Source organism: Hypomesus transpacificus, chromosome 25 (genome assembly GCF_021917145.1).
Source record: "Hypomesus transpacificus isolate Combined female chromosome 25, fHypTra1, whole genome shotgun sequence".
Classification (NCBI taxonomy): Eukaryota; Metazoa; Chordata; class Actinopteri; order Osmeriformes; family Osmeridae; genus Hypomesus; species Hypomesus transpacificus.
The window spans coordinates 221,696-246,126 of NC_061084.1; the positions used below are offsets into that span (position 1 = coordinate 221,696).

Below are 24,431 nucleotides of genomic sequence, written 5' to 3' on the forward strand. Positions count from 1 at the left end.
CAGCTCCATGTCACGCAGATAGCCGTGGCTAGGGTTAGGCATGGGTAGGGTATGTTTGGCTGGGATATGGTATGTATGTTAGGCTGGGCTAGGGTGTTAGTTTGGGCTAGAAACAGGTTTTGTGTACAGCACCAGGTCTATTTGACCACATTGCTTTCCACCCAAACACTAGTTTCAAGTTTTTTTATTGTCAGGTGCTCAGAACAACACAAGGTCAGACTGGGCACTCAGAGTGACTTGGAGTCATTGGTAAACTTAGATTAATTTGGATTGGCAGGGACAAGGTAATGAGGCAAAACATGGTAATTGGCAGGTCAAAGGGACAGCTGGGAAAATGAGTTACAGAATCTCACATGCTTTTTCCTGGAACATTTTGGGGGCGTGGTGGCCAATTAGATTGAATTTTTGCCACTCAAGAAAAGCACACAGAAAGTTAGTCATTGGTACACAAATGTGGCACTCTGAGCCATTTCGTTTGAACAGAAAAGCAAGTACAACGCGTGCATCCTAAGTGTCAGGGTGATATTACAGTCATCACTCAGTATACAGGCTTCCCATCAAATAAAACCTGCATGACTTCACACTTACTAGGATATATAGATACATGCCACACACAAGTTACATGTAGGTAAAAAGACACCGCCTGACTGCCCCCTCCCATGACTGTATCACTCACTGTACACCCCGTTCACCACACACACACACACACGCACACACACACACACAGCTGGTGGGTGCATGCCAGCGGAAAAGTCCCTCCAATTACCGAGGATCAAAGTTTGTTAACCGATAAAGTATGGCTAAATATGAGCACAGGCCAGCCCGTGAATTGCTTCCCAACATCACCGTCATTTAGATATCAATCTGTGTGTGGGCCAACAGACACCTTCATCCCTCTGTCTGTCTTATCGTCTCTCTCTTTCTTTTCTTCCCCTCCTTTTTCCATTCCCTCTTTCTCACTCGGTCTCAAGGCTGCTTTTCAGCCGCACAGCAAAGAGCGGGACTTCCCCAGCTCTCCCGAAAATCTATTTATAACTGGCTTCTCTCATCGTTCTGGGGCGAACCCAGACACAATGGGAAAACGGCTAGAGAGGGAGATTTGGAGGAGGGGAGAAAAGGTGAGAGCGTGAACACAGGCGGCGAGAGATGAGACGAGCGAGGGATCCGAATGGAGAGTTAGAAAGAGAGAGGGGGGGGGGGTGGAGGGAGGGAGGGGAGGATGGAGGGATTTTGTCGTTGAGCCCCACACAGGCCTGGCTCAGCCCAGGCTGAGGGGTTGGCAACCCAACACAGCAGAAACACCCGAACAAAAGGAGCATTTATTGGAGGAGGAAAAAAGGGGGCGGTGGAATGGAGGGATGACAGGGGGAGGGAATGCCGTACAGAGGCATTTGGGAGCCCTGTGAGGGAAACGCTGGCCCCATCTCAACATTCACAGCCAACGTGCAACATTCTCTGTCCCCCCCCCACCCCCCATCCCCAAGTGTGCTTGCTCATTTAAATTAAAAGTTCAACAGGGAAGACTAGCTAGGGCTGCATTCTCCATTGGGGGCTGTATTTTCTTGGAAAACCGTATTAGCTAATGCTAAGGCTACACGACTCAGCACTTACCTACCTCTATATAAATCCTGCCTTGCTGTTAAATGGTGGTCTTTATTCACGAGCGGCTGGCGGGCCGTTCTAATGAGCTGATTTAAGACAGACAGTGGCTCTGAAAGGAAACACTTGTCTTCTTCGATAAAACGTTAGCCAGAATGTAGATCCTCTGGCCGAGACAATAAGCTATTGTGAGCTATAGATTAATTTCCTACTTATACTAATCATTTATATAAATTTCAGCTCAAAAAGGTTGACAGCAATAGGTATGATTAGATTACTTTGTGAGTCTACTTTGTTGAAAATGTCACAATAGAATCTCTTGGCATTTATCGTTTCCTTTTTAATGATCCATGATAAAATAACAATCCATATTCCAATAGGTTGTCTCTTCCACACAGCCATACAAAACCACTGCTGAATAAATCCAAAAGTCTCCCTGCCTGCCTTGAACTTCAACTGGCTTAAAGAGCAGCCGTGAGCCCGTACATGTCTCAGATTGAGGATTACACAAACGGTAGTCAAAATCTGATTGGCGGTGGCGGCTGGATAATCTGGCGCCAGAAGAAACTGAATATAGACCTGAGAGATAGACGGACTGGGGGGGCAGCGATCCCACTGGTGCACCAAGAAAGACACTCTACTTCATCTGAATAATGCAGACAGCACAGTGGGGGACAGTGGAAGAGCGGAAAAGTGAGTGAGAGAGAGAGCGAGAGAGAGAGAGAGAGAGAGTGTGAGAGAGAGAGAGACAGACAGTGAGAGATAGTGAGAGAGAGAGAGAGAGAGCGTGAGAGAGAGAGAGAGAGAGAGAGAGAGAGAGAGCGTGAGAGACAGAGTGAGAGAGAGCGTGAGAGAGAGAGAGAGAGAGAGAGAGAGCGTGAGAGAGAGAGAGAGCGTGAGAGAGAGAGAGAGAGAGAGAGAGTGAGTGAGAGAGTGCCGGCCGCTCACCTGTGCCGTCCTTGCTTCCATTCTGGTGCGTGCGCAGCTCCTCTGACTTGTAGAAATCGATGCTGGCGTAGGTGTTGAGGCTGGAGCCGCCGCCGCCCCCCGCCCCCGCCCCGACGACACCCGCCAGCGGCCCGCTGCTCAGCACGGACGAGTACAGCCGGGAGGGGACGGCCAGGCTGGTGGAGGAGCCGTCCAGGCTCGAATGAGGGCTCTCTTTGTTGGCCAAGTCCAAGTCTATGTAATTGAGGCCTTGCTCTATGGACGAAGCCTGGGCGGCGGGTTGGGAGGACGGTGAGGGATGGAGAAACGGCGTGGGCGGGTCTCCCACGGGCCCCCAGAGCATGCTGTCGAAGCCCAGTCTGCGAGCCACGGCCTGGGCTTGCTCAGGGAACAGGGAGGCGGTAGAGGAGGAAGAGGCGGAGGTGGTAGGAAGGGAGGGCGAGGCCAGGAAGGTTTCGGAGCAGTGACGTCTGCGGCCCTGGGGGTCGGCCCGTATCACTTTGGCGCCGTGGTCTGGGTTGGGCCCAGGTTTGGCCAGAGGGAAGTCCAGCCCCAGGGTCAGTCCTGTGGTGTCGGGCCTGGAGGGGGAGGGGGCTTTGGGAGAAACATTGGACAAGTTGGGGATGGTGTTGTTATTCAGGCTGAAGACCATCTCAGTGTAGTCCCCACAGGACCGTGGCGACTCCGACTCCGACACGGACGGGATGGTCTGCCTGGTCCTCCTCGGCCCTGCCTCCGCCCCTATCGACGCGTCCTCCTGGGGGGTAGCGCTGCGCTCGTCACAGGCCTTGGGCACCGTGGCCAGGGCCGGGGGCGTGAGAGGGGTGGGGAACGAAGGAAAGCCCAGGGGGGTCAGAGAGAGGGGCGAGGGGGACGGAGAGGGGCCCAGGTCCATGTTGACATACTCGGAGCCAGAAGGAGGCGTGACGGGGGTGGAGGGGCTGTGGGAGAGAGGGAGGAACCCCCCCAGGCAGGATGCGGGGCGGTGAAGGGGCCGCTGGTGGGTGGAACCATGGGGCAAGGACATGCCGTGGCGTAAGCCCCTCCCTCGCCCGCCCCCCCCACTAACCCCACCGCGGGGGCTCTTCTCCCCCTTGAACTCGATGCTGACGTATTCGCCAGGGCTCTTGGGCTCCGGGGCAAGAGGATTCTCCCGGACCCTGGGCAGGGTGTTGGCTTTGGACACGTCCACAAATAGGCTCACAGGCCTGGTCCGGCCGGTCCCTTGCTGGCCCTGCTTGGGCCCTGCGGATCCTCTCCGCTGCTGGAGGTTACCGGCGCTTTTGGAGTGGGCTTCCCCAGCAGAGGGGCCTGCCCCCTGGGCCACACGCTCGTCGCTCTCCCCCAAGCTCTCGCTGCTGGCTGAGCTGGACGAGTAGGAGGAGGAGGAGAGGGAGAAATGGCGGCCAACCGCTGCCCCTACCCCCAAAGGCTGGTCTTCGCGTCCGCCCGCCGCTCTGCCTCCTCCCGTCCCCCTGCTGCTGCTCCCGTTGGGCCTTCTCCCTCGCCCTGGCCCTTCCTCAAAGTGTCCGCTAGAAGGCATGTGTTTGTAGGAGCGGGGCAGGGAGTAGAAAGAGTAGACCATCTTGGGTGCCGGCTGTGGGGGTTGATGGTCCATCTGGGAGGGGTGCTCCGGTGGCGGCGGACTGCTATTGGCTGAGCGGGCACTGATGGGCGACATGTTCATGTAGTCGCTGCCCACCCGGCTGTCGGCGCTGCCGCTGCCCATCCAGGCCCCGCCCCCGAGCCCGCCTCGCTGGTCAGGGGAGCAGCTGCTGTTGGGTGACATCATCATGTAGCCGTCGGAGCCTGGCGGCGGGCGGATCTGCTGTGGCGGCGACACGCTGTTGTTGGGGGTCATGGCCATGTAGTCGTCCGCGGGCTTGGACTCCGAGTCCGACGTGGACAGCGAGTGGGACAGGGAAACTGGGGGGGCGGTAACCCCTGGCAACATGGACATGTAGCCGTTATCCACCCCTATGACCTTTCCACCACCACCTCCTTCGGCTTTGATCTCCCCGGCAACGTCGAGGTAGCCTGCGCCTCCTCCTCCAGCAGCCATCCCTGACTCTTTCCTGGCGGAGGAGGAGGTGGAGGAGGAGGAGGTGGTGGTGAAGGACTCTCGGCTGGTGCTCCGAGACATGATGGCGTAGTCGGCGGCGTCCTCGTCGGGCTCCTCCTCCTCCCCCCTGCGAAGTCGCGGGGCCAGCCTCTCCAGTGCCATGGGTGGCAAGGAGGCCCGCTTGCTCAGCAGCCTGCGCTCGGCCTCACATTCCCGGCTAGAGGACCGGCGGAGCACCCTTCTGGTCTGGGCCTGGGAGCTGGAGGAGGGAGCTCCAGCACCAGGCAAGGAGCTGGAGGTAGGACCGCCAACATTCCCATTCCCATTCCCACCACCACCACCACGCTGACCCATTAGAATGTAGTTTGTCTCTTCACCCAGGGACGGGCCCCCCAGGCTGCCCACAGACCCTCCGGGCAGGCCGGGGGAGGGGGCCAGAAGGGAGTGCTCGCCGGGGCTGGAGCCGTACTCATCCGAGGAGCCATAGTCGCTGGGGGAGCCCGACACGGAGGTGCACTGCGAGATAATACGGGTGTAGGCGCCGGCTCCTCCCCCTCCGCCCGTGGCTCCCCCCAACCCCCCGAACTCGGAGCCGTGGCCGGAGCTGGAGGAGAGGCTGGGGGCCGGCGAGGGCGTGGGCGTGGAGATGGAACGCATCAGTCCCAGGGAGTTCTTGGCCGGCGTCAAAGCAGAACGTGCCGACTTGGACCTGAGAATGGGCGTGGTGGAACACGAGCCGTTTGTGGTGGGGCTTCCGGTTGCCGTGCCCCTGCCTGGCCCTTCGTCCCCCTTGCTGTCGCTGGTGGAGTGAGACCTGGGGAAGCTGTGTCGGGGCGTGGGGGAGGCGTTGGCGCTGTTCCCCCCTCCACCCGTCCCGTTTGCCCCGACGGGGGGTTCAGTTCTGGGCCGGCGGGTGAAGCCCACCTGGCTCGGTGGGGGGTTGGGGTGGTGCCGGCGAGACGGGACGCTTATGGGGTTGGAGGCTGTGGCGCCCCCTCCAGGGCCGGAGTTGGACTGGGACTTGCTGCGCTGGCGGAATTCCTCACTCAGGGCTTTCATGGCTTCTAGAAGAGTCTCGTGCATGTTCTGGGCCACCACGGAGTCATCAACCTGCAGCGAGACACAATCCTCTGTCTCGGTCACTCAAGTACTAATCACATGTAACATGAGACTAGCGAACAAGAGTCACGCGTCCTACAAACTCACCGTTAAGTACACTGATCGAGAATGGGATCATGCATTATGCACGCGTTGAAGATGAAGGGGATGGGCGTATCGCTTTCAATCGAAGGGCGTTTTGATAAAGGGAAACGCAAGACGTAAAATCAGCAAGCGTTCAATCTCACCTGCATCCAGAACTCGCCCGGTCCCGTGACGGCCGAGCGGCCCACCTCCACGAAGAAGAAGTTCTCCGAGTGTCCGCAGCGCCGCACGTTCATCAGCTGCAGCACCACGGCGGCCGCGTCCGAGTTGAGCTTGACAAAGTTCACCGTCTTTTCCGTCAGGCACAGCCGGTAGACGCCCACCAGATTCTTGGCCTGGCCCAGGCCCTTAGGCCACACCTTCACCTGCCACACCTCCTTGAAGGCGGGGCCAGGATTGGGCACACCATAGTCCCCCGCACCGCTGCTGTCAGTTGGGGTCTTACCTAGAGAGGGAGAGGAGAGGGGAAAGAGTAGGTGAAGGAATGGAGATGAAGAAAGAAGAAAAGGCTCCATTTATACTTAACCATAAATAATACTCAGTATTGGCTTGGTCAATTAAATGGACCAAGCCATTTTTTATTATTAAATATAATAATAAATATGCTAAAATGTAAGTACATTTGTAAAATAAGGGTGCTAGTGACAAGCTATCCTTCACTGTGTAGGAGGGACATGACCGTCGGGCATCAGTGGCCAGAGGAAATGTGAGGTTAAAGCACCATTATTTACTCGTGGGACAAGAACAAAGCGCCACTATTGTATCTATGCTGTGCTTTTTGCAAACTCTGTACCACCCTTTTCTTCACCCGAGCATGCAGCTGCTTGTGTCTCACGCTAACCCTTACACCTGCTTGTCCCAACTCAGGGTGACACACACACACACACACACACCTGTATGGAAAAACATCTACAGAGGTATTCAAGGTAGGCTTCATAAGGGCAATGACTCGGGGTAAGGGGGGGTAGTCAAAACTAAGGTGGAAAAAAGGAAAATGTCGAGGTTGCAAAAAAGCTCAAGCAACCTCCTGTAGTCTCCCCTCTTATAGACTCTATTCAAAAGGTTTTAAGCAACTGCATGACAATACACCCCCGTGTCTGTGTCCTCACCTGCTCTCATGAGAAACAAGGACTTTCAGTCATGGTGAAAGACAGACATTCAGACCAGCTATGGTACGAGCACCTGCTTAGATAAAGTTTTTGAATAAGTTCCCTGATCATTTGGCAAGCTAGCGACCCTCACTTAAGCACTGAGCGGGAACCTACATCTAGGCTAAGTTGTATTATTCGTGTTGTTGACTGGAACGTGTGGTATTGCAGCCAAAACAACGTACAAATAGTGTCCTGTTTTCAATATTACCTACTTAAAAGGTCACTTAAGTTCCGGGAACACTAGCCTTCCATGTGCCTATATACAAGAGTGTGTGTGTTCCTTTTCCATGCCTTTGCAATCACAACCATATGCCGACAAAAAACCCCCGGCATGCTCAAAGGACAACACACACTTTATGACTAACTTTTCCCTGCACCCTCATCCATAACATTTCGTTGTAGTCTCAGACTGGGAAGTCTGAATGTGTGTGTTCCTCTCGGTTTATTTCTCTCCACTGGATGATGGAACTGCTACTTCAAGGGACAACCATAATAGCAAGGGCTGTTTTGTTAGCATGACGAGCCGAAAGCTCGGAGAGAGAATACTGTTTAGTGGCTGAGTACGAGGCACGTCCCTCACATTAGATGACTCACTCTGGGCCACGCATGACTATTTAACGCACCGTTTTGTGTGTGTTTTTGTGTCTGGTGTATTGCCATACCAGCTGGGTTTAGATTTACTACAGGAAAGAGATGGTTAGGACATTTCAGGGGTAGGAACAGAGAGAGAGATGAAAAGGAAGCCAGGATGAAAAACATCCCTGAAGAAAGGGAGAGAGTGCAGAGAGAGAGAACAGCATGTCAATAAAAACATCCAGAAAAACGTTACTCGATGTACCATCATTCAATGTAACTCCACTCTAACGGAATAGGAATACCTCTGTCGCGAACAAACGACAAATGCAAATGACCTGAAAGCACGACCTGAAACCACCCAACAGGCGAGTCCTTTTGCTTGATCTTTCTTTTAATTTGTTGTCTTCTGAAGAGCTCTTCGGTTATCTGCGCGGAACAAGTGCTGTTAATTATGGATACTTCCTCACCACTCAGCCCTGTGTGTGTGTGCCACCTCAGCACTACGCATCCCTTTGATCTGGGTGCCACGCAAGACCACGGGTCCTGCTTCTTGGTCTTGCTAATGACTCACACGACACACGCACACCTTTGATGAACACGTAGTCAGACGGAAAGCAACCACTGCCGTCGAAAAAAAACACACAAGTCGACCCGACGAGCTTTGTTCAAGATGGCCACGAAAACCCAAACTCTTTAAGCAGCATTGTAAAACTACCTTTTCGGAAGTTCCACTAGCTGGAGGGGTTTGACGTTACACAGAACAGTATAAATTATAGATATGGGCTGCCTTCTCTCTCAGGGACCTCCATGGCAGGGTGGTGCTGTGCTTGCAGGGCCAGAAAGTCACTGCCAAGGAGCAGGAGCTCTGTTTTGTACCACACGCAACTAAAAGGGTAAATCTGCTGTCAAATTGTACCCGCATGTGGTCAGCTATACACCCCCCCCCCCCCCCCCCCCCCCCAAAAAAAAACAAGCCCTCAGACGACACAGAAGGGTCATTTGTCACACCCCTTAAGGCTTCGACACTCTCCAGTTTTGTCCCTAGCATTGTTTGCACGCTCCACTGCTTACTGTATGTCTAAATGGATGTTTGAAGCTGTGTCTACTATGAGGCAGGCCAGTAACCAAAATATGAATTAAGACATCTGTACACATAGGCCTACAGGGTGAATTGCACTCTTTGTGCAATTCACCCTTTGGGATTATTAAAAGTTCTCCTCTACATATTAAGCTGGCTGAAACTATTATGGAGCCGACCCATCCTGTACATATCCCAATGACAAACAGTGATTTCGCAAAGCAATGTAGACGCCAACCTTTTTCAAGGGACATCAATTACAACCCTGGGGGGCAAGGGGGTAATAAAACCTCAACCTGAAAACACACAACTCATGCAGCAGTGACACTACTTTATTTACATGTACGGTTGAGGTTTATGTCTCTTTATCACGACCATATATCAACCTTCCGACAACGTTTAAATTTATCTCTGGCTCTACGCTCCACGTTTGACCCACACTACTCCATTCATGCAGAATATTTACCCTGCCTCTCCAGAGATGGGTATAGCATATAGACTAAGTTAACCCCATGACTCCACAGCAGGTCATCAAATAGAACTGAGAGAGTGATAATGCCTCGTTGGTTCTATGATACACTGGTATTTCCCATAGCCTTCCTATCGATGATGCTCTTTATAGCGGGGGCAATAAGGTCTGTTTGTCCCTTTAGTACATGAACCCATAGGCGTGGTTGGCCCAGCTGGCTACTGGGATATTGACAAGCCGCTTCCATTAGCTCTGGTAGAAGTAGGTCACACTGAGACAGGACTAGGCGGTACGGTATGGACACGGAGTAGGTTACTGTTCAGATGCGAGCTCGCGTGTAGTCTTTTGGGTTAGCGCCAAGTTGTGGGGTAAGTGTCGTGTTGGGGGAAAAGGGATACACTTGTGAGGTCTGGTGTAAACCTAGCACACAGCACGGAACCATCCAATTATGCTGTAGGGTGTGGAAAGGCATGATCTTTGCTAGGACAGTAAATCGGTATGATTCAAGAGACTGGGGCAGGCCCACACTGTGTTAGTAGCTCTTATCTCTACCAGACGGTGAAGTCCAGTGTCATCAAAGTTAGTGGAGATGGATCCTCCCTGTGGTATATCAAGGTGATGGCTTTTAACATAGTCAGGCATAAACATAATATAACTCTTAAGAATCTCAAATAATTCAAGTTTATTGTGAATTTCTCAATGTTTCCACACCAGTCTTAGTTAGCTAATGCAGTCTGTAAATCTCAAACAGCTACACTGGCAATGAAAAGGCCCCTTCCCACCAGCTCTTGTTTCAAGTTTGTGATCTCATTGCCCCAAGACGCCATGCTGCTCTATAATATTTGGGCAAAGAAGTGGACTGATGGACCTCTAAATCCTAGCACCCAAATATTCAACCTTTCTTTGCTAAAACTTCCCCCTCCTCCCACTTGATTTACCAGCGTGAAAAGACATGGGACAGCTGTGTGTGTCCGTGTGTGTGTGTAAGCCATGGTCAATAGAAGTTAACCCACCCAACCCCTTCCTTAAAAATATCTAATTCGCGCCATCGTGTCCCAGTCTGTCTCTTCCAGTCCTGCACTCCCCCATCTCCGCCTGTTACCCCATCCTCTCCTCAACCCGCTTTCCTGACCTCGGGGGACAGAAACACAACACGCACACACCAACCAACTCCCTGAGGTTCATATCACACATATGGTTTTTGTTATTAAGGAACACACACACAGGCACACATGCACAAACAGACGTTTGCACAATTATCAGTGATGTATTTCTCTTTGTTGTCCCTGAAGAGCCACATGAAATTGAGTTGGAAGATTAGCTAAAGCGCAGCACCCCCCCCCCCCCCCCCCCAAAAGGAACCTCATCCCAGCCAAGCGCAGTCAGACTGCCAGCCATCTTGGACCTTGACAGTTGGCCAAATCCTGAGGTAAACATTGCCAGCGATGCCAGTCTCACAGACCAAGACGGGAGAAAGGACAAACTGTGCATGTGGAAGTTTCAACTGTTCTCAAACAGCCGCCCTTGATCTCGAAATAAGAGATAGGGCATATTTGCTTCCTCTAAAGGTCGATCCAGTTTTGATTCCTCTAATCCATTGGACGATATAGATATATATCTATATTGTCCAATGAAATATATATATATATGATTTTGACCCAGTATGTTGATACACACCTTAATCTAAATGTATTTTCAAAAAGTCAATACCACAATTTGATCATCATACAGGGATCAAAATTATCTTTAGCTTTAAAGATACTTTCAGAGTTTGGTTGATCTCATTCAGTAGCTTCCTATTCTCAGAAGTAGTTAATAGTATTGCGCTGTAACATGTCTTGCCTCATATATATATATATATATATATATTTTAAAAAGGAAAAACGGCCAAACCAACATGTTAAATGAAATTACAGGGTGTTAATGTGAGGGGGAAAAAAATACAATTTCTAGTAAACAAAAGATGATAGTGCTGCTGGGGCTAAAGGTGGAACTGGTTGCCTGATCCAGCTCACCCCGGATTTAGCTGCTAAAATAGACTAGCCAGTTAAGAATTACGAGCTGGGCTATGGGCTAGGCTAGCTTGAGTTAGTGGCTTGGGAAGCTAGCACACCCACACATGCTCCATCAGATCCTGGCCCTGAGACAATAATTACCGGCTAATTAGGGAGATGAGCAGTGCTTTAGGGGGGGGGGGGGGGTTTAACATTTAATCACCTCGCTAACTGGCTGGACCCAGCCACCAGTGAAATGTACATGAGATCACACTGACACTGGTTTGGAAGAGTAACTGGGTCGTGGGCTGACTGGAGAGGTATAAATACTACAAGCAGAGCCAAGCTGAGAGGGTCCTCCAAGGTAATGTTTTACTTGGACTAAACTGGGAAGGCTACTTTTAACAGGGTATGAGCCTCGTTTGGTGTTAGATAAGGGACTTCAGAGTGGAGTACATGACACATTTAAAGACCCACAAACTACGTCTGGGTGTGTTTGCACGTCCTAGTTAGCAGCAGTGCAGTCTCGTTTTCCCTCACTACGAGACCTTATATTCACACGGTCCCGTTGTGCACTGCTGGTCAACAGTCCTTGAGGTGGTGTCACAGACAAGAAGACTTTATTTGCTTCTCAAACCCTAATGGGCCTTACTCCTAATACTGCATCTTAGCCCCCACACACTCCAGTTAATACTAATAGTTCAGTAAACTGCTGCCCTAGGGCTTGATACTGTACCCACTGGTTCGACGGCTTAACTCTGAGCAGCTGAATAAATAACAAAGATCCCAATATCTGCGCGCGGCAGCTGGTCTGTATTTGTGTAATTACAGGCGGCCGCGGGAAACGGCCGTGATATTGGACGTTCGCTGGCCGTTTCAGGTGAGGCTTGCAGGCCTGCAGTGCAGCACGGCACACACTGAAACTAGGCTACGGGCACGCTGACATCTACTGCGCTGCTGGCAGTTTGTTCTCTGTGTCGGCCTATATATACACATACAGTACCAGTCAAAAGTTTGGACACATTGGGGAAAATGTGTACTTTTGACTGGTACTGTATATATATAGAAAAACATCTAGACGTTTGTGTGTAAGACTGTGTGTGTGTGTGTGGTGCTCCAGGCAAACCGTTAAGTTTGTCTATATTATCCATCCAAAAAGACAGCTTAATGACTACCTCCTGCCGTGCCGACCCAGAATCATACACTAGCTCCTGCAGGAAGGCTTGGTTCAAGCTACAGCATGTCATAGGCAGCACAGCACTCTGCCCCCAGCCAGAGGACTAACAACCTTTAGCTGATTTACACAGCCATACGACTGACACAGATATCAAATTGAAATGAAAGAGACAGTCTGTGTTGCCATGCAGCATCTCTCCCCCTGCCGCTCCCGTTTTGTTCATGCCAGCTTGCAGGGGTTGTGAATACTTTACCCCCTCGTCTAACTATAGTTAAGTCGACGGTTCATATTACCCCATAAACTTTCATCTAACTTGGATGCAGCTCTGATGACCCAGGCTCCACACATAGATATGTTCCTCTGCTGTCAGAGTGTGTGAGGGTATTCACATCCGTTGTGATGGACACACTCCCAGTGTTATATGAAAAGGTGTGTATCTGTGTATCTGTGTGTGTGTGTGTTAGGGATGCTAGGAATCACTGATTCGCATCGATGCACCGGAAAAATAAAAATAAAAGTGTCCACCGGATAAAATTAGGGATGAACTTAGGATGCACCATTTCTAACGGTAAAACCGAATATATGTTTATATAATAATCAGTAGAGGCCCCTATGCATTTTTTTTATCTTAAAACGTGACCAATAATCTTGTGACTGAAAGTTTATATTTTGGTTTATTCCGTCTCTCTAAACCTTCTCAAGGGGGTTCTCAGCCTCGCTGTGTGTGTGTGCTCAGTGGCAAATTCTCGAGAGTTGGAGCCGTATCCAGGCCAGCCACATAGTATCATGGAGGAACAGCTATATGTTCCACCAAACTGCTGTAAATCAAATGTTTGGCAACACTTCAGATTTTTCAAGAGAGGCGCACAATTTCACAAAACGCCATGCAAATTGGATGTCAGAGGAACACAACAATATGGAGCTGTGAGAAAATACATGCTACTGGTTGAAAAGGTAACTCCAGACCATCGTCAACCGCAATCGAACCCTGAACCAGCATCAAAGGATGATGGGATCTGGAGAAAGCAGGAGATTATACTGTCATTCAATAGTGCTTCAAACAAACCTATGGACAGTTTAACATGAGACAACATAAAAGACAGATGTAAAAACTGTTAAACCAGACAAACAGCAGACAGCATTGTTGACTTAGTCAGCTCTGGAGATTGGTTTACAGCACACAACTGGTTCTCCCTACCCTCCCTGTACTCCCCCAAAATCTGAACTCTGAAAATATTGTTTCATTTTTTCCTAGTTAATCTGTTGGTTTAAAATATAAATGGTGTTCTTTCTCAACTGAAATCTGCTTTCCTCCAGGGCCTGGCTTAATAGGCAGGGTGGAAGTTATCCTCAAATCATACATAGAAAGCTCCCGAAATGTTCAGCATTGAATATTCTTAATTTGGGTTTTTCTAGCCCTGTAAATCTAAGTAACAGCAGATGCCATGTCGGTGCAGCTGCAGACTCTTGTCACTGTTGGCAGCAGTGGATGTGGACTGACACACATCAACTCTTCAAGGATGACGGCGGCTTTGTCTTGCTCTCCCTCCTTGGTTTTAAACACGGCCCACAATCAGCACTTTTATGTAACAAATCTCTCAGGTCAGGTGCGAGTACCTTGAACCCATAACTTGGTTTGCCAAGATTGCGTCATGTGGTCACATAGGCTGTCCTTTGGTTTAGAAACACTCAGGGAAATCTGGCGATTAGCGGGTATGGCCACAGCTATTGGTTGCTCCTTTGGTTGTGTTTGCACAACGTTTTACACAACATCTGATATTTTTAAATGTACAATATAGGGTTTCATAGTTTGTGCAACATGCACAATCAGCAGACTATGCTCAAAGAGATGACAATTGTAGAGCAGTATATTATCCAAACCATTAGGCCTATTTCTCCCTGTGCCCAGAAATTGTTCTTGACTTTAGCCAGGTCTTAACTTGTTCTCTGGCACCGTTGATTGTTCTTTCCCTGTATGTGATCAATGCCTAACCTAATAATGATTTGTCAGCAGAAAAAAAGGAGAACGTACAAAGTCAACAACGAGAGACAGAACAGAGACATTTGGATGTGTTTGGGCAATGTCCTGATTTGATGGAATGAAGGGGGAGGGAGGGGGGTACAATTTGTCACCAATGAACAGGATGGTTCTTTAAAGCCCCAGTGCAAAACCACCAACTATTTGGCATATATTTGCTTCACTTGAGAAGTGAAAGGAGCACGATAGGGGGTTACGGCGTGTTCCCAGGGTGTTGCCGCTTATGGACCCTCCAACTAGATAAGATTGTACATGTTTTGTTTGCCATGCATTTAAACGGTGCTTTAACGGAGCTTTGCGTTAAAAAACATTAGTTTGCATGCATTTCCCACGCAACTTGCTAATGCTGTAGACGGTGCGAGCAATAAAGTGAGTTCTGGAATGGATTGCTGGTGCCGAAAGCCCCAAATGCTTAGTGTCGTTGTGATTCAACATGAACCCGATATTTGCAAAACAGCGTGTCGCTTTGTGAGGCAAACGAGGGTGACAAAGGTGAAGTCATTGTAAAAACAAATAAGTGTATTTCATTATCTGTAACTCTAGAATATTACGTTAATGGAAAGTAGAATCACACAACGAGTATACTTGAATTGATCCACGGCAGTTTGCAGTTAGTGCAGCACTCCTGCCACGTTCACTCACACGACACCGCACCGCGGATCCTAAGCATATGGGGCTCGAATACTCATGCAGGCTGGCTAGTTTTGCTGACTTACTTTTGCACTGCAAATCCACCATGGCCTGGTACCATTCGTCCTGATCAGTGTCGTTCTCTGCAGCAACGGCAAAGCTCTCCGCCCGCGTGTACAGCACTATCATGTGCTTATTTTTCGAATCAGCCCGTTTGTTGATGTTGAAGCACGTTTCAAGTGCCAGGGCTTTTTTCGGAATCGGTGCCTTTCCACGGAATTTCTTCTCGCTCTCATAGTACTCGAGCCGGGCCGGGCCCCGTTCTGAGGCCGTCCGGAGCACAAAGTATCGCCGGTGCATGGATTTCTGTTTTCGTAGGTAGCCGCTCTTCCGAACGTCCTCGTAATTCTGCGGTTCGGTTGCTTGGCTTTCCATGGCACAAGAGTTGTCTTGTTTGCCCGGTAAAATGTAAACTTATCTTATACACTGTAAAATATTTCAACAAGGGAGCAGGGCAATTCAAATCATCCTCAATGACGCTTCCCTCCCTCCCTTCGACACATGCATGCAAGGGAGAGAGGTCCAGCACAATCTTCAGAAAGAAAATAGTAGCTAGCTAGCTGTCGCTCTGACTGTAGAGTGTAGCTCCAATTTAGACGGTCTCTCCACGAGTTTTCAAGCCTGAGCACATGAGGCAACGTCTGCACGAAACAGTCTGCTACTACTATTTCGAGGCTCAGTACTTTAATCTTATTTACTGTATTGCACAGTGCCGACTTCTCCCTCCACTGCCCCCCACCCCTTGCGTGGAGCTACTGTGGTTAACTGTCAGTCAAGCCAGCCCGTAGTGAGAGGAGGAGTGAGCGTGAGGCTCGTTTGAAACTAGTGCGGAATGGGAATCGAATTTCATTTGCCGTTTGGTTCTTATGAACCCAGTCGCATCGCTTGTGGTCAATATTATGCAAGTTATGGCGATTGCTGTCGATGTTCTGTTTTGACAAGTTTATTTGAAGTTTGAAACCTCACATGTCATCCTGCCAGTACTCATAAAGGACTGGCAATTTGGCTGTCCCGACTTAGTTGACAGTTTAAGATGCCCATGCACGAGGGATGGATTTAATTGGTTTACGAAAGAAACAACAGGCTTTGATACATTTCATATGATCAATATTTAACCCAAGGTCAAAAATGCATTTAACACATTCCATTGTACAAATACATATAATATCGGACTTATTGTTGTTGTTATTATTGTGAGGCACGTATTAAGAAAATATCTCAAAATGTACTTTTGTATGTCTTTGTGACTGATTATGCAATATGATATGTAACCTTCTGCACAAGGTCAAAAATTATTGCACGGCATGCGTCATCTGCCGGTTAATAAACGTCATTACACTAACGCTACTGGACAGCTTCTGCATACACACAGATGCTTAAACACAGCTTTCGCCTCTAATGAATAGACTGAAGACTGTAAAGAAGCAACAAATTGATTTTATGAACATGAATCCTTCTCATTACAAAGACTTAAATGGATCTTTTTTTTGCTCATGAAAAAAAAGTATCGCACCTCCATGTCACCCAACACAACAAGAAACATTTGGTCCATTGCATGAAGAGATGAAATATACATTTTTTTAAATTGCTTTTACATTCAATAGCATCTTCTGTAGCCCTCCAAGCACATGCAGCCTGAGACTGTAACACAAATGATTCTCCAAACCAAAACCCGACATTAGAACAAAACACATATGTTCCACATGTTCACACACCCACAGTACATGTTGGTAAAGCCTGTCTTGTTATGGTCTCCTATTCACATGCATCAGGAGGTTATTAAGGCTGGCATAACCGTCACTAAGAACCTCTCATGGCTCCAATTGTTAACTGACAACTCAGCTGCAAATCTCCTTTTTCTAACTGGCTGATTGGTAGTGTTTGGCGGGTTTGGGTGCCTTATTATCTGAGACTTCAAAAAACAGCTGACATACAGTACACTGTAACTGATAGGCAGGTTTGTTGCACAGAAGCTGGAGATGGGAGCAGGAAGCAGCAATGTGTGTGAATGTGTGTTTCTCTGGTCGAGGTGGTGAACACACACACGCACCCGGAGGTCATGACATGGACAGAGCCCTAAAGGTGGGTTCTGAGTATTATTAAACAAACCCCTTGGATTTACGCGTCGCGAAAAACACAGATGGACGCACACGCACTCTCTCTCCTTCTGCCCATCTCATACAGACACACACAAGTCAGACACTGTATGCACATTTAATGAGACGCGCATTCTCTCCACACACGCGCACACACAGAAATACGCAGACACGTAAACACAGGACACACAGGGGGTCTGCATGAATACTAGACCTCTCACTGAGAGTGAAAAGAATGGAGAGGCATTGAAATGGCAGCAGCCTCAAGTTCACCCTTCATCTCCTCGCCGCCCCCCCGTCCCCCGTCCCCCTGTTCCCAGAGGTGGGTGGGTTGAGAGGCCCACGGGCACCCGTATCAGATGAAAGGGTTTCGCGAAGTTCCTCTGCTGGGGTAAACATTCCCCTGAGAGAGAGAGAGAGGGGGGGGGGCAGAGTTACTACACGCCAGCTCCCATTCTGCCAAAAAGGGAACTCTTGAATAACCGTTACTTCCTCTTGCATTGAGCAGTTCGCTTGATGCCGTTCCAAACCATTTCCTCAAGTGCTACAGAGGAGCATCTTGTTGCTGTTGGGGGTCTGAAGTGAGGGGGCACTCACTGTGAAGGGGTTCACTGACATTGGACGAGGAACTTTGGGCTGAGATTCGGGTGCAGGGAATGAGGCAAAACCTGCATGTAGCGAAACACACAAACACGCCCCCCAAAGAGAGATATGTCAGACACGAGCACCATTTGAAACATTGTTAGGACTGCCACTCTGTGTTTGTGACCAAACAGCAACATTGGCAGCATACTGTAAGAAGAACTGAATGTGTATCGCCTGTGTGAATTGGTACTCTGGAGGTCTGGGGGGCTGTGAAAGTGAATTATTAGAACTAGGAGCTGGGGCTCTAGAGACTGTCAGACTGCGTTCATTTGATACTTGGCCAAAACACATACAGCTGACATGCTATAGAGGCAGCTGCAGGACCCAACGGCACTGCCATGCGCTTCTTGGCAACTCGATATACTCTTCATAAACTGCAGGCAAAATGGTTAGATCTGTGCTCACGTTCTGGCATGAGTTACTCGTGTATTGTAGGAAATTGCCTGCGGTACACAATTTGTATGGATCGGAAGAGAAATGCAGTGGAATACAAATTGTAAATTCGATAGATGTTTCGTACCATTGGCTTCCTGGTTGCTGGTCTGCTCATGGGGAAATGCATTCTGGGATGCGGGAGAGGGAAAAGTAGCCGAGGGGGGGAACACTGAGGGGGGAGAGGTGGTGAACACCCCGGCATCACCTATAGAATCACAAGATGGATCGTGTTGTGTTACACATAGGATCTCCAAAAAAGTTCATTTTAGCCACCAATCCAAATGAAGCAAATGAAGGGGTGCATCTCAATATGTGAGAGAGACGAGCTGGGAGAGGGGGGGCCTCTCCAGATTATTGAGACTGAGCCCATCTCACCTCCTGTGGCGTTGTTGAAGGGGTTACTGGGGGAGAGAGCAGGCTGGGAAGTGGAGCCGGAGCCGGAGCTGAATGGGTTGGGGAAATCTGAGACCCAGAGAGGGACGCAGGGAAACAGAGGGGCGGACAAAAAGACAAGTGAGTCGGTTAGGATACATTCATGACCAGGGGCAATGACTCATTGACCATTTTCTCGGTGGTAAAACATATTGTGTTCGCCACTGATTCATACTTTATTTAACTGTATTGGATGTTTTGATGTTTGAAAGGAAGTGAAAATGGCAGATAGTCAACATTCAAAATATTGATAAAAAGAAAGTACCTACTTGCAAATGTTTGGGAGTTGGAGACAGTCTCTACCCCTGGTGAGCTTAAGTGGAGGATTTAAAAAATAATATATGTTTATTGCACAATTAATCAAATTGACATTTAAAATAAATATTTTACATTGACTGAGACCAAAACATTTTTTCACAGCACTAAAATTACCTGGCAGGGGTTGAACTAGAAGACAGCCTGTTTCCAAACAGGGTGCTGTATTGCGGTAATCCACCGGGTGGCGCTAGAGAGTCACAACGTAAATTCAGGGATTAAGTGCAACTGTGTTGTTTTGAGAAATAGGGTTCAAAGTTTTCAATGTTTCTTAAAGGTGTGCACATCATTAGATTTCACATTAAACACTTTGGGGGAAATACTTCATCTGATAGTTAAGCATACTATTAATCTAAGGTCTCTATGAAATCAAATCAACACCTCGATGATAGTCTGCAGAAGAGAACGCAACGAAGCATGAAGAAATCCCTGAGGCAGTTTCAATCATGCGCAAGTTATATTTTCCTACATGTATTTCACACTTTGCTGTGAACGTCAGCGTTTAATACTTTTGTCTTAATATAATATATGAAACACAACAATGCATTATATTTTATTTCAAGGTCTTTCTGTGGCAACACAGTTGTGTGGTACGGCAACAGCAGACCACACAATGGGGATAATTCACTCGCTAAAAGCCTTGGCATTTAGAGTAAGGACGTTATGCAACATCGATGAGCACATACCCATTTCTCCCTCTTAGCTCCGCCCCCTCTCTCTCTCTTTCTCGCTCTCTCCCCACTACACAAACATGGCACCCTGACACTGGGGCATGCACACACACATACACTCTTTCATTACCCTTACCTGTGCCGGGCGAAGCATCAGAGTAGACCCCCTCCAGCTGAGACAGCGCTGCATACCTGTCCTGGGGGTTTGAGTTGGGGGCCTGGGGGGGCACACTGAGGGCACCGTGCTGCTGGCCGAGACCCCCAAAGTCCACGCTCAGAGACTTGGGGAAGGCCCTGAAGGGCGCAGAGGCACCCGAGGCAGAGACCGTACGACTTGCTGTTGACCAAAACAAAGATGGCCGTCTAAAGACCCCTTGAGTGACCTGGACAAGGGAGTCTAGGTTCGGTTTGAACACTGGTGGGAACAAACATGAACACTTCTTCTTGCGTTGCCCCCTAATCATTGGTGGGGAGGTTTCCATGCTCTCCTAACACTAGTAGACATATTTCAACAGTCTGCTCCTGAACCTACGTCTGTGGATTTGGACCCCTGGTTCCTGCTTGTCTTTTTCTGAATACGTTTCAACAAAGGGGATAGCAGTATGCAGTACGTTTTTATCATGTTGTGAACACATACTAAATATACTAAATAAACGGTCAACTGCACCACCATTAGCCACATTGAATGCCATCAGATTCTAACAGGAATTGACTGTGTAAGAGATCAAGACAGCTTAAAGTGGATCTGTTAAACATATCCTAGATAAAGTTTGTTCTGGCCAATCAGAGCAGCATCACTGCATACTTCCTAGAATACTTCGCACTGGAATGTTAAGGCTTGTGATTAAGTGACCCACATAGTACTACTGTCTAGCACAGTAATGTTCAACAACAGAGTGAAATATCACTGGGCTTGTTTTGGCTGGGGTACTGAATATTCCTTTAAAAATAGCATTCAACTTCAAAACTTGTTCTTTATCCTCTGGGGGTGCGGTCGGCCTCTCTCTCTGTCCTTGACCTGGACGCTCCTTAGATCTGGGTCTTTGAAGTATGAAGCTAACTGATGAAGAGGAAATATCAACCCTGAGAAAAACTGCGTGCTTAGCACTGTTTAGCTAGCCATCAGCATGGGAAGGCCTGAAGATAATGCATGCAACTTTTATGATAGAGTGTACTATGAAATTCTATTCCACCACTGTAGTCTACTATATGTCTACTGAAAGATGCTCCTCATTTATCTACGTATTTATAAATCATGTAATACACCCTTAAAATATTGTTTTGTTACAAAGCACTTCATAACAGCCATCCAGTATACATTCAAAAGCAGTATTTCAGTTGGTAGCTTACCTAAAGTGAAGCTGTTTTTGAAAGTGCTACTGGCTGAAGGATAAACGAGATAAGGATTGATAGAGAGAGAGAGAGAGATAAAGTTTGGGGTTGAGAATGGGGGAGGGGGGAGGAAGAAGAAAACATGTAGTTGTGGAGACAAGCAAGGGACACCAGGATGTTCAGTTGATCGTAGCTCTGATGGGGAGCAAAAAGCTACCTGAGGGTCTGGGGAGGGCGGGAAATGAAGGGGTGTGACTTTGGGCTCCCATGGCGGAGGAGAGAGACCCTGGACGCTGTCTCTCTATTCCACAAAGAAGAGTATCTGAGAGAGAGAGACATTGGAGATAGAAAGAGATTCAGTGACGGAGAAGAAGAGAAAGAGAGAAAAGGCAAAAGAGAGCGAGATAGACAACAATTCAGAACACGGTAAATACAAGTATTGCTTGAGGCATGACACCCCCTGTCTCTGTTCGACAGTCCCCTCTCCCCCCCAACCCTTGGGGGCAGAGTCATCACCTTTCATAGGGGGGTCTCTGAAGCTCTGGGATCGTGAGGGCCGAGCGGTGAAGACATCGGTCCTCATGTCGGCGGGGGACACAGCGAGGGGCGCCCGGTCCCAGGAGGAGATCTGGGACTGGGACTGAGGAGAGGGAGAGGGGGGTGGGTGGGTGGGGTGGGGTGAAGGGGTGTGGGAGGGGGTGGTAGGGTGGGCGACAGAGGGAGAACCAGTCATGCTGTGGACCTCCGCTGATCTCCCATCTATAATTGACACCACTGTAGCTTTGATGGCAGAATGTCCTGGGGTTCTTTATCTGGTCACCTGCCTCTTGTCTTTAGTATACCACCGCTTGGGTTCACTCTCTGAGCGCTCTCTGTCTCTGGGCTCTTTCTCTCTCTCTCTCTCTGTCTCTCTCTCTCTCTGAGATCACTCACTCTCTCCCTTTTTGATCTTTCTCTTTAGTCTCTCTCTCTCTCGCCCTCCTGGCTCGAGGTTGTTATGACTTGCCCGTCTGTCTCTGACTCTCTTTCTTCCCACCTTTCTACCTTTAACTCTCTCTCTCAGTTCAATCCAATCTGCCTTTTTTGTCAGAAATGATCTTTCTCACTTCTCCGACGCTCCTCCTCTCCACCCCCACCCCCCCCCCTCTTCCTAAGATAGTCTCTCTCTCCCTCCCTCTCTCTCTCCCCCAGTTCCAGTGTCTCACCAGTGTCCGTGAGGGTCTGGCGGTGGGGGGCATGGAGTGGGAGGGGGCCTGAGCAGGCAGGGGTCCCTGAGCTGGAGACAATACCTGGACCCCCGAGGCCCAGGGACCCTCCACCTCCCTACGATTCTTACTCTTGGAAAAATGCCTAAAAAAGGAATTTTAAAAAGACACTCAAATTATCTGGAATTATAATGGAATGTGATCAACATTTTCACCATCCAAGTTTTACAGTCATTTTAGCGCACTACATAAGTATACAATAGTGTACATAAGTGTCTGTGTGTAGACCTAGTACACTGTTTTCTCAGTATTTACCATTTCTTCTTCTCATATTTGTCTTGAAGGAACTCTTTCAGTTTCTGGGTGTCTCTCGTGTCAAAGCACCCGTCTGTCTTTGGATCAAACGCACACAGCCAAGTCCTCCTGCCAACCTACACACACACACACAAGGGTGTACCAACCCACACACACACGCACACACATACACGAGATAACAATGTCAAACCATCCCTGGAGAAATGCCAAATTTTGGCAGAACAAGTGATTGAAATGAATATCTAACCTACACTGCCACCATCATGTTCAGCATGCATTCTAAGTCATGATGTTGAATAACACATATCTCTTCCTCCCCTCAAACTAGTTTATAAGTTTGACTCACATTTCCTGATCAAATACTCATGTGTGAATCATCACATGCACACATCGCTGAATACCAAATGTATCTGCAGTACTGCAGCTGTTTAACATGATCTTGCAAGAAGCTTTCAGAGCAGCACACACTCTCGCACACATACACAAATACTGTGCAGCTTAGTTGCTGGATTGTGCTATAGAGTTTGCTCTGGTTCAGTCTTGCAGAGAAGCTGAACTGGTCTGACTGGTAGAGACAAGGGACCCAGCAGCTACTGTTCCTGAGAAGATAGGACCTTTTCTGCAGAAGAGCCCATCTTGTACAGTATGTAGGAGTATGATATAATACTGGATGGGTAGGTACAGTATGTAGGAGTATGATATAATACTGGATGGGTAGGTACAGTATGTAGGAGTATGATATAATACTGGATGGGTAGGTACAGTATGTAGGAGTATGATATAATACTGGATGGGTAGGTACAGTATGTAGGAGTATGATATAATACTGGATGGGTAGGTACAGTATGTAGGAGTATGATATAATACTGGATGGGTAGGTACAGTATGTAGGAGTATGATATAATACTCCTGCCATAACCTGGAGACACTGATGAATCTACACTGTAGATACGACCTAAATATCTTCCCTAGCCTCAACCCACTAAGGATCATATATAATTTATGATAACACTATTAATACCACTGTAATACTATCATTCATCTGTATTCTTCCAATTCATTGTGGGAGGAATATTTTCAAATATACTTGACCATTAGATCAAATGATGTCAAATTATCCAGGTGAGATTATGATCTAGGTGCATGGACAAATAATATTCTGGGGCAACTTCAAGTCCCGCCCTCGTGCCCACCTGACCCCATCGGTAATAGATGCAGCTCATCTGCCACTCACCTCGTTGCCATGGTTTTGTAAAAACTCCACTTCCTGTTGGGAGAAGGTTGTCATGGAGATAGACTTCACTCTATGGGGAGGGTTGAGTCCTCGCCTGAGACGAAGAAATGGGGAGAGAAATAGATCAAAAGAAATGGAACATGTGCATGCAAGTGAGAACATTCCAGATTCCTTGTGCTTCTAATGCTGATAAATTGTGGTTAAAAACAAAAAATAAAGCAAATAGAAGGGGGGGGGGGGGGGGGGGGGGTTGGTGTGTGGGATGCACATGGTGATCGTGACAGGTGTTCAGGAAGGTGAAATAGGCGGTTGCAGTGAAAACAAGCAGTGCGGAATAATTACGTTTTAGGCTACAGTTCACAACATGGGTGTTCCAGGATGCATGTTTCTTTCTTCGGTGCTTAACTATTCAGTGTGAAAGAATGCGCGAGACTGTGAGGAAATCTTATCTGAAACCAGGCGTCTGAAAGCTATTATGAAATGACCAGTGTAGCATGGCATAGGCCTATAATCTCTTGGACTAGGCGATGCTCTGCATGCGGAGAGGCTACGGTACGGGATAGCCTAGGAAACGCCAAACCTTGGACCATGACGAAATGAAACGTAACTCAAGCGCGATTAACGGGCACGCCTGTAAATGACAAAGTAGTCTAATTATGAACTCTAGGTACACCATGTAGGAAGTACACATGTATTTAAGGAAGGAAGGAAGGAAGACACCCTGCATAAAATATTTTTTTGGGCGCATTGTCTGCTGCTTTACCCT

At 48.5% G+C, this 24,431-nt stretch overlaps 2 protein-coding genes across 4 annotated transcripts in view; both read right to left on the bottom strand.

Moving 5' to 3' along the window:
• si:ch73-335l21.1 (insulin receptor substrate 1-B) overlaps positions 1-15,775 on the bottom strand; it is a 34,028-nt gene extending 18,253 nt beyond the window's left edge. The window contains exons 1-4 of the mRNA XM_047048834.1: positions 15,012-15,775; positions 5,956-6,257; positions 2,669-5,719; positions 2,548-2,573 (exon numbers count right to left, since the gene is read on the bottom strand). Coding sequence (XP_046904790.1) covers positions 2,548-2,573; positions 2,669-5,719; positions 5,956-6,257; positions 15,012-15,360 — 3,728 coding nt within the window. The 5' untranslated portion in view covers positions 15,361-15,775. The remainder of the gene's footprint in view (positions 1-2,547; positions 2,574-2,668; positions 5,720-5,955; positions 6,258-15,011) is intronic.
• A 629-nt stretch (positions 15,776-16,404) lies between these two features.
• On the bottom strand, positions 16,405-24,391 carry agfg2 (ArfGAP with FG repeats 2). Of its 3 annotated transcripts, XM_047049224.1 has the most exons (14): positions 24,246-24,382; positions 23,666-23,759; positions 22,432-22,547; positions 22,117-22,261; positions 21,428-21,551; positions 21,129-21,233; positions 20,930-20,962; positions 19,716-19,916; positions 19,026-19,098; positions 18,863-18,906; positions 18,537-18,623; positions 18,247-18,366; positions 17,679-17,749; positions 16,405-17,484 (listed from the first exon to the last, which is right to left on the bottom strand). In XM_047049224.1, the coding sequence occupies exons 2-14, from the start codon at positions 23,717-23,719 to the stop codon at positions 17,437-17,439; spliced, it is 1,221 nt and encodes a 406-aa protein (XP_046905180.1). In that variant the 5' UTR covers positions 23,720-23,759; positions 24,246-24,382; the 3' UTR covers positions 16,405-17,436. The 3 variants fall into 3 exon arrangements, with proteins under 3 accessions (XP_046905180.1, XP_046905179.1, XP_046905181.1); XM_047049223.1 differs by having other exon boundaries at positions 16,405-17,749; positions 24,246-24,391; XM_047049225.1 differs by lacking the exon at positions 20,930-20,962 and having other exon boundaries at positions 16,405-17,749; positions 24,246-24,387.
• Positions 24,392-24,431: the final 40 nt, after the last annotated feature.